This window comes from Myotis lucifugus, unplaced genomic scaffold, assembly GCF_000147115.1.
Source record: "Myotis lucifugus unplaced genomic scaffold, Myoluc2.0 scaffold_196, whole genome shotgun sequence".
In the NCBI taxonomy this organism is placed as follows: domain Eukaryota; kingdom Metazoa; phylum Chordata; class Mammalia; order Chiroptera; family Vespertilionidae; genus Myotis; species Myotis lucifugus.
Genome location: NW_005871244.1, coordinates 2,134,353 through 2,148,496, shown reverse-complemented (window position 1 = coordinate 2,148,496; position 14,144 = coordinate 2,134,353). Strand labels below are relative to the sequence as shown.

Sequence of the window (14,144 nt, the reverse complement as noted above, 5' to 3'; positions counted from 1 at the left end):
GTGGGGGCCAAGGCAGATGCCATTAGGGGCGATCAGGCCGGCAGGGGAGGGCAGTTGGGAGCAACCAGGCTGGCAGGGGAGGGCAGTTAGGGGCAAGATCAGGCCAGCATGGGAGGGCCATTGGGGGTGAGATCAGGCCTGCAGGGGAGGGCCTTTGGGGGTGAGATCAGGCCGGCAGAGGAGGGCAGTTGGGGGCAATCGGGCTGGCAGGGAAACAGTTAGGCATCGATCAGGCTGGCAGGGGAGTGGTTAGGGGGTGATCAGGCTGGCAGGCAGAAGTGGTTAGGGGCAATCAGGCAGGCAGGCAGGCGAGCAGTTGGGAGCCAGCAGTCCTGGATTGTGAGAGGGATGTCTGACTGCCGGTTTTAGGCCCACAGGGATCGGGCCTAAACTGGCAGTCAGACATCCCCCAAGGGGTCCCCGATTGGAGAGGGTGCAGGCTGGGCTGAGGGACAACCCTCCCAGTCCATGAATTTTGTGCACCAGGCCTATAGTATGGATATAAGTTCTTTGGTTAGTTTCTTCCCATCCCTCCTCCTCCCTTCCCTCTGAGATTCGTCAGTCTGTTCCATGGGATAGTCTTTATTTTTTTATAGCAGTTTTGAGTTTAAAGAAAAATGAGTGAGAGAACATACAGAGTTCCCATATACCACTGTTCCTTCCTCTCCCTCCTCCACAGTTTTCCCTATTATTAACATCTTGCATTAGTATGGTACATTTGTTTTGATTGAGGGACCAATATTGATGCATTGTTATTAACTAAAGTCCATTGTTTACATGAGGGTCCAATCTTGTTTTGTTTGTTTGTTTGTCACAAGAAAGTTTATTATGAGAACAGGCTGTTTGTGGGGAGAAGGGGATATACAAGTACATATAGGTTGGGTGGCTCAGGTGAAATAGTGTGGCTTCTTTACATGGATGCCATACTCATTGAGGGCAGGGGTCAAGTCCTCCATGGTGAGAGTGTACCTGTGGTCCTTGCTCTTGCTTTGGGAGCTGCCAAAGGCTGTACCCTTCATTTTGCATTGCTGTAGTGCATCATTGACAATATCTGAGATGAATTTCTGAGCAGCTAGGGAGATGAGCCAAGTTATGCAAGGATCTGAGGTCTCAAAGCCAGCAGGGTCCAGGTAGTAACCAGTCACTGCACTAGGATTGTAGGCATGTAATACTCCAGCTGCATCAGGAAGTCCACCAGAGGCGTACTGAACACCACCGGCTTCATGTTTCCATTGCCTGTACTTGGCAGCACATTAACCTCATTAGATTTGGCACAGGACACTGGAGCCACCCAGTGCCACTCAACTGGCTCCCCCACCAGTACCCCACAGTTTCAGCCCCAGGCCACCCTGCTGTCCCATGGGGCTGGCCTTGTTCTTTGAAATGATGCTGGTGGGCAGTAGGGCCCAAGTCCAAGAGGCCCAGACCCAGGCCGCCAACTCAGTGTCTATGCCTGGAGCCACTGCAGCTTATCAGGTCAGTGGGAGAGCTGCACTCTTTCATTGTACATTCTGCTTGGGTTTTGATGAATGCATAATGCATTCTACCACTACAGTACCATACAGGAGAGTTTTCCTGTCCTCAAAACCCAGTGTCCTTTATATTCATCCGTTCTTTCCTCCTTCTGAACCAGTGGCAACCACTGATCTTTTTACTGTCTCTATAGTTTTGCCTTTTCCTGAATGTCATATGAATAGAATTATACAGTATGTAACCTTCTCAGACTGGCTTTCTTCACTTAGCAAAATGCATTTAAACTTCCTCCATGTCTTTTTGTGATGTGATAGCTCATTTCTTTTCATTGTTGAATAATATTCCATTGTATACATGTACCAGAGTTTGTTTATCCATTTACCTATTAAAGGGCATCTCGGTTGCTTCTAAGTTTGGGCATTTCTGAATAAAGTTGCTATAAACATTCATGTGCAGGTCTTTGTGTGAGCATAACTTTTGCACACATTTAAATAAATAAGAAGTTCGATGGCTGGATTGTATGGTAAGGCTATGTTTAGCTTTGTAAGAAACTGTCAGATTGTCTTCCAAAGAAGCTGTACCACTTTTGCATTCCTACCAGCAATTGGTACTGTATGTTTTGGATACAAATCCTTTATCTAATATGGATTGTGAAACTATTTTCTTCCAATTTGTGGCTTATGTTTACATTCTCTTAGTGTCTTTTGAATAACAGAAGTTTTAATTCTAATAAAATCCAACTTATCATTTTTTCATTCTTAGATCATGCTTTTGATCTAAGAAATGCTTTTGATCATGCTTTTGATCTAAAAAATCATCATCAAGCCCTGGCCGGGTAACTCATTTGGTTAGAGTGTCCTCCCAGTATGCCAAGGTTGCAGGTCTGATCCCTGGTCAGAGCACATACAGGAATCAACCGTTGAATACATAAATAAGTGAACAACAAATTCATGTTTTTCTCTCTCTCTTAAAATCAATGTTAATCCTTATCTGAGGATATTTTTTCCATTGATTTTTAGAGAGTGGAAGGGAAGGAGGGCAGGGTGGGGCCTGGAGAGAGAGAGATATTGATGTGTCTCACATCAATTGGTTGCCTCTCCCATGTGCCTGGAGCTGGGGATTGAACTTGCAACTCAGGTGTGTGCCCTTGACCAGAATCAAACCCTCGACCCTTTGGTGCATGGGCTGATGCTCTAACCACTTGGCATACGGCCCAGGCAAAATTTAAATATAAATCATCATCAGAGCAGTGCAGTGGCCAAGCTGGGTCCAAGCATTCTGTGGCTCCTGACCTCCAGGCCTAGACATGGCTACTGTCTGGGCCTCCCTGCAGTTGCTCTGCTGTTTCTTCTGGTCATCGGAGGGGGAGGTGTTGCTGAGGTGACAGGGGCCCTGACCACAGGCAATACGTGTGCATTATGTGGTGATCATTTGAAGGATAACCAAATGTACCATGTTGTACATGAACAGATATTCTCCTCAAAATGTGGATCTGGACTAACACATCTGTTGCAGCAAGTCCCAGATTATTGCTCTAAAGCAGTGGTTCTCCACCTTCTGGCCCTTTAAATACAGTTCCTCATGTTGTGACCGAACCATAAAATTATTTTCGTTGCTAATTCATAACTGTAATGTTGCTACTGTTATGAATCATAATGTAAATATCTGATATGCAGGATGGTCTTAGGCGACCCCTGTGAAAGGGTCGTTTGACTGCCAAAGGGGTCGCGACCCACAGGTTGAGAACCGCTGCTCTAAAACAATGGTTGAAATTTGGAGTTGTAGGAATTCTTCTTTGCCAGGTGTGTTTAAGAAATGTGATGGCTGGCTTGGCTTAGGCTGCTGTGAACTGGCTATTATGTTGGAGAGTTGATAGGCATGCAAGCAGGCATCTTAAAAAAATGGTATAGATTTCCAAAGTTTGCAGAAAATAATATGTGCCTGTCCTCTATTATTTTAGTTCACTTCCTTCTCTTGTCTGGATTTCTGCATTGCCCTAGGGCCGTGGTCGGCAAATTGCGGCTTGCGAGCCACATGTGGCTCTTTGGTCCCTTGAGTGTGGCTCTTCCACAAAATACCACGTGTGTGCGCGTACAGTGCGATTGAAACTTTGTGGCCCATGTGCAGAAGTTGGTTTTCGGCCTGGGCGAGTATTTTGAAGAAGTACTGTTGATATTTGGCTCTGTTGACTAATGAGTTTGCTGCCCACTGCCCTAGGGAGTCTGCCAGTAGTGCTGAAAAAGGACAGGACAGGAAAGCTTTCTTCAGCCCATATTTGATGTCATTTCATTATGGAAGATGAGAAACTATAAAGGAAAGTCAGTAGGAGATATTTTTGTGAGGACTCACTTTTTTTAAATCTTAAAGCATATAAGTTTTAAACTAAACAAAACTAAAATAATGTTCTATACTAGAGCTCTGGTTTTATGAGAATAGTAAGATAAAATTAAGACTCTCAGGATGTTACAAAGAGGCTCTAAGAAGTGCAAAAACAAAAATGGTCAGCCTTGTGAGTTTTAGGCTCAGTTCCATCAGCATCGTCCTATCAACACACAGCTAAGTGTATAAGAGAAGGGTACAGGTATGTGTTAATTTTTTTTCTCAACATTCACATGGTTCAGAATTCAAAATGTTATACAAGAAAAAGTCTCTTTTCACTTCTTGTACTGAAACCACTCAGTTCCTTAAGTGACCAGAGATATTTTATTCATATAAGGTAAATATGTACATACTAGTGGCTCTGTACATGAAATTTGTGCATTAAAAGGGAATTAATTAGAGGAAATATTTTAATATTGCTATTTGCCCTTTCTCTATAATAGAAGAGTCAGAGATGAAAGAAAATTAGTAAAATGTATATGAAAATCTTCCTCAAGTCAGATTCTGGGGTGCGCTGCAGGACCCAGAGTCAAGTCCCTGCACACCCATAGAACCTCAAAATCACACGAGACCCAGACCCAGCTGGTCCCACCCCCATTGGATGAGATCCAGACCCGGCTGGCCCCACCCTTGTCAAGCCCCGCAGGGTCGGGGACACAGCCTCAGGTCCCCCGGCCCACCACCAGGCAGGGAGCGCAGCCTCAGATCCCCCAGCACACCCTCTGGTCCCCTATCCCAGTGCTGGGGCGGGGAGTATGCCTTGAGTTCCCCTGGCCCAGACGAGGGGGCACAGCCTGAGGTCTGGGCAGGGGGTGTGGCCTGAGGTCCCCTGGGCTGGGGCAGGGGGCACTCCTTGAGGTCCTCAGTCAAGCCCCATAGGTGGGGGGTGTGGCCTGAGGTCCCCCATCAAGCCCTGCGGGTGGGGGTGTAGCCTGAGGTCCCTCGTCAAACCCCATATGGCAGGGGGCGCAGCCTCAGATCCCCTGGCCTGGCGCTGGGGCGTGGGGAATGGCCTCAGGTCCCCCAGCCTGGCACCAGGGTGGGGGTGTGGCCTGAGGTCCCCCAACCTGGTGCTGGGGTGGGGTCACAGCCTGAGGTCCCCTGGCCCGGTGCCAGGGCGGGGGGCGTGGCCTGAGGCCCCTGTCAAGCCCCACCAGGTTGGGGGCGCAGCCTCAGGTCCCTGCTGATTGCTTGTTGTGGCTTGTTATGGCAACTCAGCCTCCACTGTGGGTGCAGCCATCTTGACCATTAGGGCATGACGGTCAATTTGCTTATTCCCTCTTTATTAGATAAGATAGTCTTTCTCTAGCCTCCCAAAACACAAATGGTAGCCTGCCATACACCTTGACCCACCTCTGGATGTCACTGATTGGTGCATATTTATGTATGTCTACATGGACTGTGACATTACCCTCAGGAAATGTCAAAATTAAATGTTCTGCTTTAAAGATCAAAAATAATAAAAATAAAAAAACATAATCAGGGCATCAGACAGATTTGGGTTAGGATCTGACTACCCACTCATTTGCTATGCTTTGTGACCTCCGGCAAGCCTCCAGAAGCCTTTGTTTCCACAAATGTAAAATGAAATGATACCCATTCAAGCCAAGATGAAATAAAATGATGTATGAAAACCTCAAAATATAGGGGAAAAATCATCTCCAAACCAAAGGTTACCTAGATTTTTTATATTATCTTCTAGAAGTTTTATAGTTTGTGTTTGACGTTTATATCTATGATCCATTTTCAGTTAAATTTTTGGACAACTACATGTGGTTTTCTAGTTATCCCAGCACCATTTGTTGAAAAGATTAGCCTTTATTTATTGAATTGCTCTTCCATCTTTGTCAAAGATCAGTTGACTATATTTGTGTGGGTCTATTTTGAGGCTCTCTATTCTATCCAATTAACCTATTTGTTTATTCTTTCACCAATACTACACTATGTTGATTACTGTAGCTTAAAAGTGAATATTGAAGTCAGGCATCTATGAAAAACCACAGCTAACATCAAACTTATGTTAAGACTAAATTCTTTCCCCCTAAGATGGGGAACAACAAAGGATGTCTGCTCTCACTACTTCTATTCAACATTATATTGGAGATTCTAGCCAGGATAATTAGCCAAAAAATGTATTCAGATGAAAAGAAAGAAGAAAATCCCAAGGAATCCACACAAACTATTACAGCTAATAAACGAGTTCAGCAAAGTTGCAGGGCAAAAGTTAAACATGGTAAAATTACTTGTATTTCTACACACTAGCAATTAATGAAATTTAGAAAAAATCCTTTTATAACAGCATCAAAAAGAATAAAAAAAAACTTAGGAATAAATTTAAAATGTAAGAGATATACTACAAAATGACAAAACATGGTTGAGTAAATAAGTCCTAAATAAATGGAAAGATATCTCATGTTATAGATCAGAAGACTTAATAATGTGAAGATAGCAATACTACTTATCTACAGATTGAATGCAGTCCCTAATAAAAAGGAAACAGGTAGTATTTTTTCACAAATTGAAAAGGTGATTCTAAAATTTATATGAAAACTTAAAGGCCTACAATAGCCTAAAAAATCTTGGGAAAGAAGAAAATATTTGGAGGAATCACATTTCCCAATGACATAAATTACACAAAGCTACAGTTATCAAGCAATGTCATCCTGGCATAAAAACAGATTTATGGATCAATGAAACAAAATTGACAGTCTAGAAATAAAACATTATATTTTGGGTCAATTTTTGACAAGTGTGCCAAAACAATTAAATGAGGAAAGATTAGTCTTTTCAACAAATGGTGCTGTGACAAATGGGTATCTATGTAAAATGAATGAAGTTAGACCTTTTCCTCATAGCATATGCATAAATTAAGTAAAATGAATTAAACACCTAAATGTTACAGATAAAACTCTAAAAACTCTTAGAAAAAGACATAGATGTAAATCCTCATGACCTTGGATTATTCATTGTTTTTTAGATAACACCAGAAGCACAAGCAACAAAAGATGAAAATAGATAAATTGCATTTCTGCCAAATTAAAAACTTTTGTGCTTCAAAGGATACCATCTGGAAAGTTAAAAGGCAACCCACAGAATCAGGGAAAATATTTGCAAATCATATATCTGATAAAGGGACTAACATCCAGAATCTATAAAGAACTTTTACAAATCAGCAATAAGAGACAACCCAGTTAAGAACTGGTGAATGATTTGAATAGATATTTATCTAAAGAAGATGTGTGAGTTGCAAATTAAGACATGAAAAGGTGTTCAATATCATTAGTTGTTAGTCTTTAGTCATTAGGGGAATGCAACCAAAACCACAATGAAATATCACCTCACCTCCACTAATATGATTGAAATAAAAAAGAGACAACAACAAGTGTTGGTGAGGATGTGGAAAAATTGGAATCTTCACTCACATTCCTGGATTGCAATATGGTGCAGCCACTTTGGAAAACAATTTAGTAGCTTCTCAAAATGTTAAACATAGTTCCCATATGATTTAGCACCATTACTCCTAGGTATATATAGAAGATGAAAAAAAAAAAAAGAAAATATAATTCACATAAAAACTTTCACATGAACATCCATGACAACATTATTCATAATAGCCAAAAAGTAGAAACAACTCAAATGCCCATAAAGTGATGAATGGATAAGTAAAATGTGGCCTATTCTACAAATGAATTTTATTTAGCAATAAAAGGAATGAACAACATAGATGAACCTTGAAAGCATTATGCTAAGTTGAAGAAGACAGTCACAAAAAGCCAAATATCATATGACTCAACTTATATAAATAAATATTCATAAACCATAGAAAAAGAAAGTAGATTAGAGGTTGCCAGGGACTGGGGCTGGAATGATGAAATGGAAATTAAATGCTAATGAGCATAGGATTTCTTTTGTGGTAAAATTGAGTTTAGTGATTTTTGCACAACTATGTGAATACACTAAAAATCACTGAATTGAACACCTAAAATTGTGGCTTTTATGGTATGCAAATTAGATCTCAATAAATCAATTATTTTTAAAAATGGGGCTAATACCTTCTGCTTCATAGTGCTATGGGGAAAATTAACTGAAGAGTTGTGAAACCTTTTGTTACCAAATTAGGCACCCAAGTATTTGGTGGAACTGAAAATAAATTTTACCTGCTTCCCAACTTTGCTCAGAATTGAATGTAATATACTACCACAGTAAATGCGACAGAGCTCCAGGGTCAGAAGCAACTTTAAATGCCTGCTCCTTTTGTGCCCATACATTGAATAAAGTTCTGGCCCATTCACTAAAAAAGCTCGGACAAGGTGGACTTTGCTCTCTGCCTTTCCTTTCTAGACCAAATAATCATTTTTCCTCACCCACAGATTCTTCGACTCCTGTGCTGGCAAACAGATTCTTATCCACACAACCTCCTCCACTAGCAAGCATAGCTCCTTCCTCCCAGAAAAAGATTTGAGGTATAGATCTCTTACTTCAGACTTGAGGAAAAGTGCTGAGCTGAAAGCAATATTTCAAAAGAAAAGAGAATTCATAACATCATCTACAACTGACCCCATTCTCCATTCTGCCAGTGTTTTCTTTGGATATTCTGACAACTCAAGGCTTACTGGATAATGGGGCCAATTAACTTTGAGCTCTACATAAATAAAGTTTCAGATGTATTTAGGACTCACAAGCCTTGGAGATCATGACTTTCTGAAAATCCCTAAGAACACTGAGATGCTGAACTCCGAATCTGGTCCTGTGACGAAAGTCTGTCTTCAGGCCTCTTATGTAGTTGTGCCTACCACAGGTAGGCTGGGGAAATGGCTAGATTAGAAGTTCACATTCACTGTCTCATGTCAACTTGCCACATATATGATTGCACAAACTGCCTTACTCAAGAACACAGCTGTCACATTCTATTGTAATTTGAATCATGATTTTGAAGTGGGGCAAAAATTAATAATGTTCCTTTATATACAAAATATATATTACATTTATTCCATTAGAAAACTAATTGAAATATTTCATGTCAGGAAGAGTACATCCCTCACGCATCCAAAAAACTGTCACTGTTCTATGTTTGAACCTATGTTTATATCCATCAAGGACATGCTATGTGCCAGGCTCCACTAATATAGAAATGGGTAAAACACAGATGAATTTCTCATCTTTTGGCAAAAAAGTTATACTGTAGTGTGCTAAAGGAAAGCAAATAGTGTTATCTGAGCACAGAGTATAGGACACATGCCTGAGTCTGGGATGTCATGGGGGGAGGAGGTGTAGAGAAATGTCCGAACTGATCCCCAAAGATACTGTGTGGAAGGTAGATGGACGGAAGGATATTATGGAATAGTTCCTCAGGTAAAAGAGTAAAATGTGTGTATTTATAAACGTAAATGCACATAGATATTCAGTCTAGCTGGAACCAATTATTGAGATGGGAGTCATGAGATGAGTTAATTTACAATGGATAGGTAAGAAAGAAGGATTTATATTTGGCAAATACATGCACCCATCCTAAATCAGTCCCATCCCACTGAGACTGGCCATAAGACTAGGCAAGAAACAGTTGGGCAGGGAAAAGGCCTTATTAGGCTTATTCAAAGGGGCCCCTTGGGGATCCAGGGCTGCCTTAAGAGAGCAAAACTTCAGAGGAGCCTCTAGCCCCACCCTTGGGGATTAGAGTTCAGCTTCTGGTCATAGCTAAAGGAAATAAAGGAAATAAATTCCTTCTGCCCAGTCTCCTCCAATCCCCAAAACATTCAAGAAGTCTCTTTAACAACAAAATCATTTATTTGTAACAGCCCAGTTCCCATCACTTCAGTACAGCACAGGAGTAGAAAAGAGTTACACTGCAAGCATCCTTTAGTCCAAGGTAGAGCTCCATGCCTCCCAAGGCAGCAAGCCCATCTCCCCCAGAGACCCATGCCCAGAGGCAAACTGAACTTGCACAAACAGGCAAGCCCAGAATGAAGTCAGACCCAAGCCTCAACATGATGCATCCTTTCCCCACAGACCTTTAATCTTCCTAACTGCAGTCTCTACCCCCACAACTAGGCCAATTCCTAGCCTCAGACACCAGAGAGCTTTCTATATGGAGTTATTAATAGGGGTTTAAGTGTTACATAAAGACAATAACCTGTGAAATCTAGTCTTCCCTAGAAAGGTTAAAATGACTCCCCTATACATAATCCTAAAGAGCAATGACAGCTCTTCCCCTCTTTCTCTTCACTATAGATGTGGGTAGTTTTGAAATGATTTTGTCTCAGACAGCTCCATATTTCCTCAGTGGTCTTATTGAAGGCTGTTCTCCTCATCCAAGGACAGGAAGGAAACTCAGATACTTTTCCCAGGTCCAGAGGCTGAGAGAAAAAGCCCTGATAATCTAGGAAAAGCCCTTCCTCTGTTTCCCTTAAAAGATTTTTGTGGAGGTTATTGCCTACAAGTTTTCTAATATATCTGGGAAAAAATAGTTTAGATTTAGATGGCAATCGAAGCACAGAGGCAGGCAGTCTTTCTGATTAGTTACTAGTTTCTAGAATATAGGAGGCCCAAATCTTCTAGAGAGCCTCAGAAGATGTACACTAGGAAGATGCCACCTTTCCCATGTCTTGGTGGGACAATGCCCAAAATTGTACCCATAATGGACTGGTGACCTTTTTAACAAAGTCACCATGAAAAGACAAGAAAATAGGACATATCCAAAGGAACATCTTACTCAAACATTAAGGCTCTGACTAGTGGTCAAAACATACTGATGTTTGGTATCAGAACTGTTTTTATAACGTGAGATTATAAACAGGGAAGGAGACTGAAGTAACAACACTTAAGGCAAGGAATAGAACCCACAGATTAGCTAGAGCATCACTGCAGCTTTAACATTGACATTTGTCTCTTTATTTTAAACCCTACTCCAATTTCTTGGGAAACTCGAGCTACCTGTATCTGTGCTATCACCTACATGTGCAGGCCTGGGCAATCATATCCTCATACTCCTTGTACAAGATATTCCCATTAGCCTCAACCATAAGGATGCTAATGGGAGCGTACTTATAAGGGACACATGAGGGCTGAGGGACACTCTGGTTCACCAGCTCATTGACAAGGTTCTGGATGATGGCGTGATTGGGAGAATTGAGACCATAGTGTAGTACCCGAGGGCAGGCACCCTTACAGTAGTTTGGGGTATAGAGATTGGGAGCAATGATCCAGTGATCCCAGCCCAGCTGATGGAAACTGACTTGGAAATGGTGGAGGGAACACTGGTTACTTTCAGGCCCATCATGTTTCTGGGAGGGGCCAGGAATCTTAGATGCGATACTGCCTGCTTGCCGTGCCCTCCGCAAGAGAAGAGAAGAATCCCTTTCCATAAATTCCTCCAGGCCTCCGGGTAGAAGTTTGGCCTTCTGAACACTTTTATGAGTGTCATTGAAATAGAGTAACAAGAAGGCAGTGTCCAAAGGTGAAGTGCCATGCCACAGGAGCTCATGACCCTCACTACCTTTTTGATGCTGACACATGAAGCGCAGTCGTAGAATCCGGCGCCTCTTGTGATTCCAGAGTCTTTGCTGAACGTGTTGTGTGATATCCATCTCTGTCCAAGCTTCAGATAGTAGGGAAGGTTTTGAGGAACCTCTTCCTGAGGAAGGAAAGCCGTTGGTAGGGCTTTTCTGGACCCAGGGTTCCACATGGCAGGAGAGGTGGAAGCCAGCTAGGTGGAGTTGATGGCGATAAACCACAGTGGCTCTGACTAGTTGGTAGGCTACCTGGTTTGGTTTCCAAGGAAAGTCCAGGGTCTGTATGTGCCGGGGGCCTGCATAAGTAAGAGGAAATAAGAACAGAGGATTAGCTTCTTACCCCCGAGCCTAAAACTTTTTCACAAACCTCAATACATGCAGACAGCTGTAAGCAGCCCTAAAATTAACTCAAGATCACAATAATAGCCATTGTTTATTGAGCATTAGCTCTTTAACCTGCAATAGCCTTATGAGCTAGTTATTATACCCATTTTACAAAGAAATTAAGACTCAGAGAAGCTATGCCAGAGGACATACAGCCAGTGTGTGGTACAATAAAAATTTGAGCCCAAGTCACACCCAGCTCTACCAATTACTAGCTGTGTTAAACTAAGTTACTCTAAGTCTCAGTTTCTTCACCTATAAAATGGGTATGTTAATAGTACTTACCTCATAGATAGTGGTATTAAGGAAGATCATGTTTGTATTTTACCCAATGCCTGGCACCTGGTAAGCTCACAGTAAAGGTTAGTTAGGGGTATGTTAGTTGTTTTGCTTGGAGGAGGGAGTGTAAATCCTGTCTGTTGTCATCTTTGAGACTAGCAAAACCCAAGTTTGATATCACAGTCTTCCCAAGGTTTCCTTGAAGTTGATGACTATCAGCTTTCCCTAGAGAGTCCTGTACTTCAGGAACCCACTGCTGTCCTAGAACAGTGTCTAATGAAGATGTTAAAACAGAATTAAGCATAATGAGAACAAAGACAATTCCAAAATATATTTGTTACCAAAATCCCAATGTGGCAACATGACCTAAATAAAAAAACAAAACACAAACTGCTTGGTATACAAGGATATTGGGGTACAGCATTTAAACACTTGAGAAGTTATGAACATACTTTGGAATAAAAAAGACTTGAGCTCAGATCCTACCCCTGCCACCCACTGTCCTTGTGACCTTTGCAAGTTAACCTCTCTGTGCTTTAGTTTTTCTTATCTTTAACGATTAGGCTAATTGCTGTATGACAGCTAGTGATAGTAGCTGTCATTAAGGATTAAGTACAATTGATATTCACTGAGCCGGTATACAGCTTGTTTCTGTCCTTTCTGAGGCTTTGTAAATGTCCCCAATTCGGCATTCTCTACTCTTTGCTGTACTTTAAGAATAAAACATATAAACAGCCCTCCACAAGAATGTATATGGGCATTTCTCAATTACAGTTTTCAGTGATATAACAAGCAGTAAGAGTTTTTTTGTAAGGTAGAAGTTGACACATCACTCAATTGCCCTGGGGTCTGGGAGATATTCCTCAGGTAGGCCCAAGGCAATTCATTCTTAAATTGGGCCTCTAAATGATAGCAGGATTGGAGCCACCTTTTCCCAAGTTTGCCATTCTTTGAAAACCAATCCTGAGAAAACAACCTCCCTACCAGGCAATGAAACCTGACAGTAAACTCACAGATACTTTACACTCTTCCCCAAGATTTCTCTCCCTCCAGGATAGTATGGAATTATAACTCACCTCTGAGCGGCCTTGCTACATTGGCCAAGGGCCTCACCAGCCTCACCATGGTGGCCCCAATCGTGCGGTTCTCTCTAGGGTGCCCATGCACATCAGCTGAGCGCTGGTACAACTCCAGCATGTACTGCATGGGATGCCCTGGGACCTGTGGCTTCCTCTGCTGCTTGCCAGGGGCTTTTTCTAGCAGCTCCTGAATCAGGGGCAAGGTAGGGGCTTCAGCCAGGGGGCCAGTAGAGTGCTTCCCTACCGTTCCCATTTGGACTCTGTGTTCTGTAAAAAGCACCAGTCCCCAGAGAAGAAGAATTCTAAAGCTGCTGAGGAGGACCATCTTGAAAGGCTTGGTGTTCAACACCATATTCCAGCCCAAGCCCAAAGGATATCACTCTGTCTCTTTCCTGTCACACAGGTAACTGCATCCTGGCTCCACAAGCACAAAGGAGAGGGCAAGAAAAAATGAAGGCAGGTAGGTCCTATGTTGCTTCTTCTGAGAGGATCTTCTGGACCAAATGAGGTCTCCTAACTTAGCCTCTTTGCATCAAAACTAATAAAAACAGCAGGTGGGACAAGGCAGCGTGCCCCTCCTGCTCTTCAGGGCTGGTAACTAGATAGCCCTTATTCAGAGGCTGAGGTGATTTAAAAGAAGTCCATTCCAGGACCTGCTCCCTTACCTTATCCACTAGGATGAAAAAAAGCAGCACTAGCTTGTTCTGCTTCACAGATTTAAAGGAAGTCTCTTAATCAGTCCTTAAAGGGCCAGAGGCCTCCTGCTACCACCCTACTTCCATGCAGTACTGTCTCTAGTGCAGCATTTCCCAAAATGTGATATGCTGATGACTTGTAGTGAAACTATCTTCTGTGACTGGTAAGAATGCAGACTTCTGGGTCCCCAGAAGTCTGAATCTTAACAAATGTTCCAAGAAATTCCTGGTAACAGTAAAATGTGGAAACCACTGTGTGAGTGTGGCTGGTAGAGCTTGAAGATGCCTTAACAGTGGTTCTCAATCTTGGCTGTACATTAGAATCACCCGGGGAGCTTTAACTATCA

At 42.3% G+C, this 14,144-nt stretch overlaps 1 protein-coding gene and 1 pseudogene across 1 annotated transcript; both read right to left on the bottom strand.

The window, feature by feature from the left end:
- Window positions 1-887: 887 nt before the first annotated feature.
- On the bottom strand, window positions 888-8,286 carry LOC102419531 (annotated as a pseudogene).
- Window positions 8,287-10,773: 2,487 nt separating this feature from the next.
- Window positions 10,774-13,454, bottom strand: BMP15 (bone morphogenetic protein 15). The gene is made up of 2 exons (XM_006097213.3): window positions 13,100-13,454; window positions 10,774-11,656 (listed from the first exon to the last, which is right to left on the bottom strand). The coding sequence occupies exons 1-2, from the start codon at window positions 13,452-13,454 to the stop codon at window positions 10,797-10,799; spliced, it is 1,215 nt and encodes a 404-aa protein (XP_006097275.3). The 3' UTR covers window positions 10,774-10,796.
- Between the last annotated feature and the right edge of the window lie 690 nt (window positions 13,455-14,144).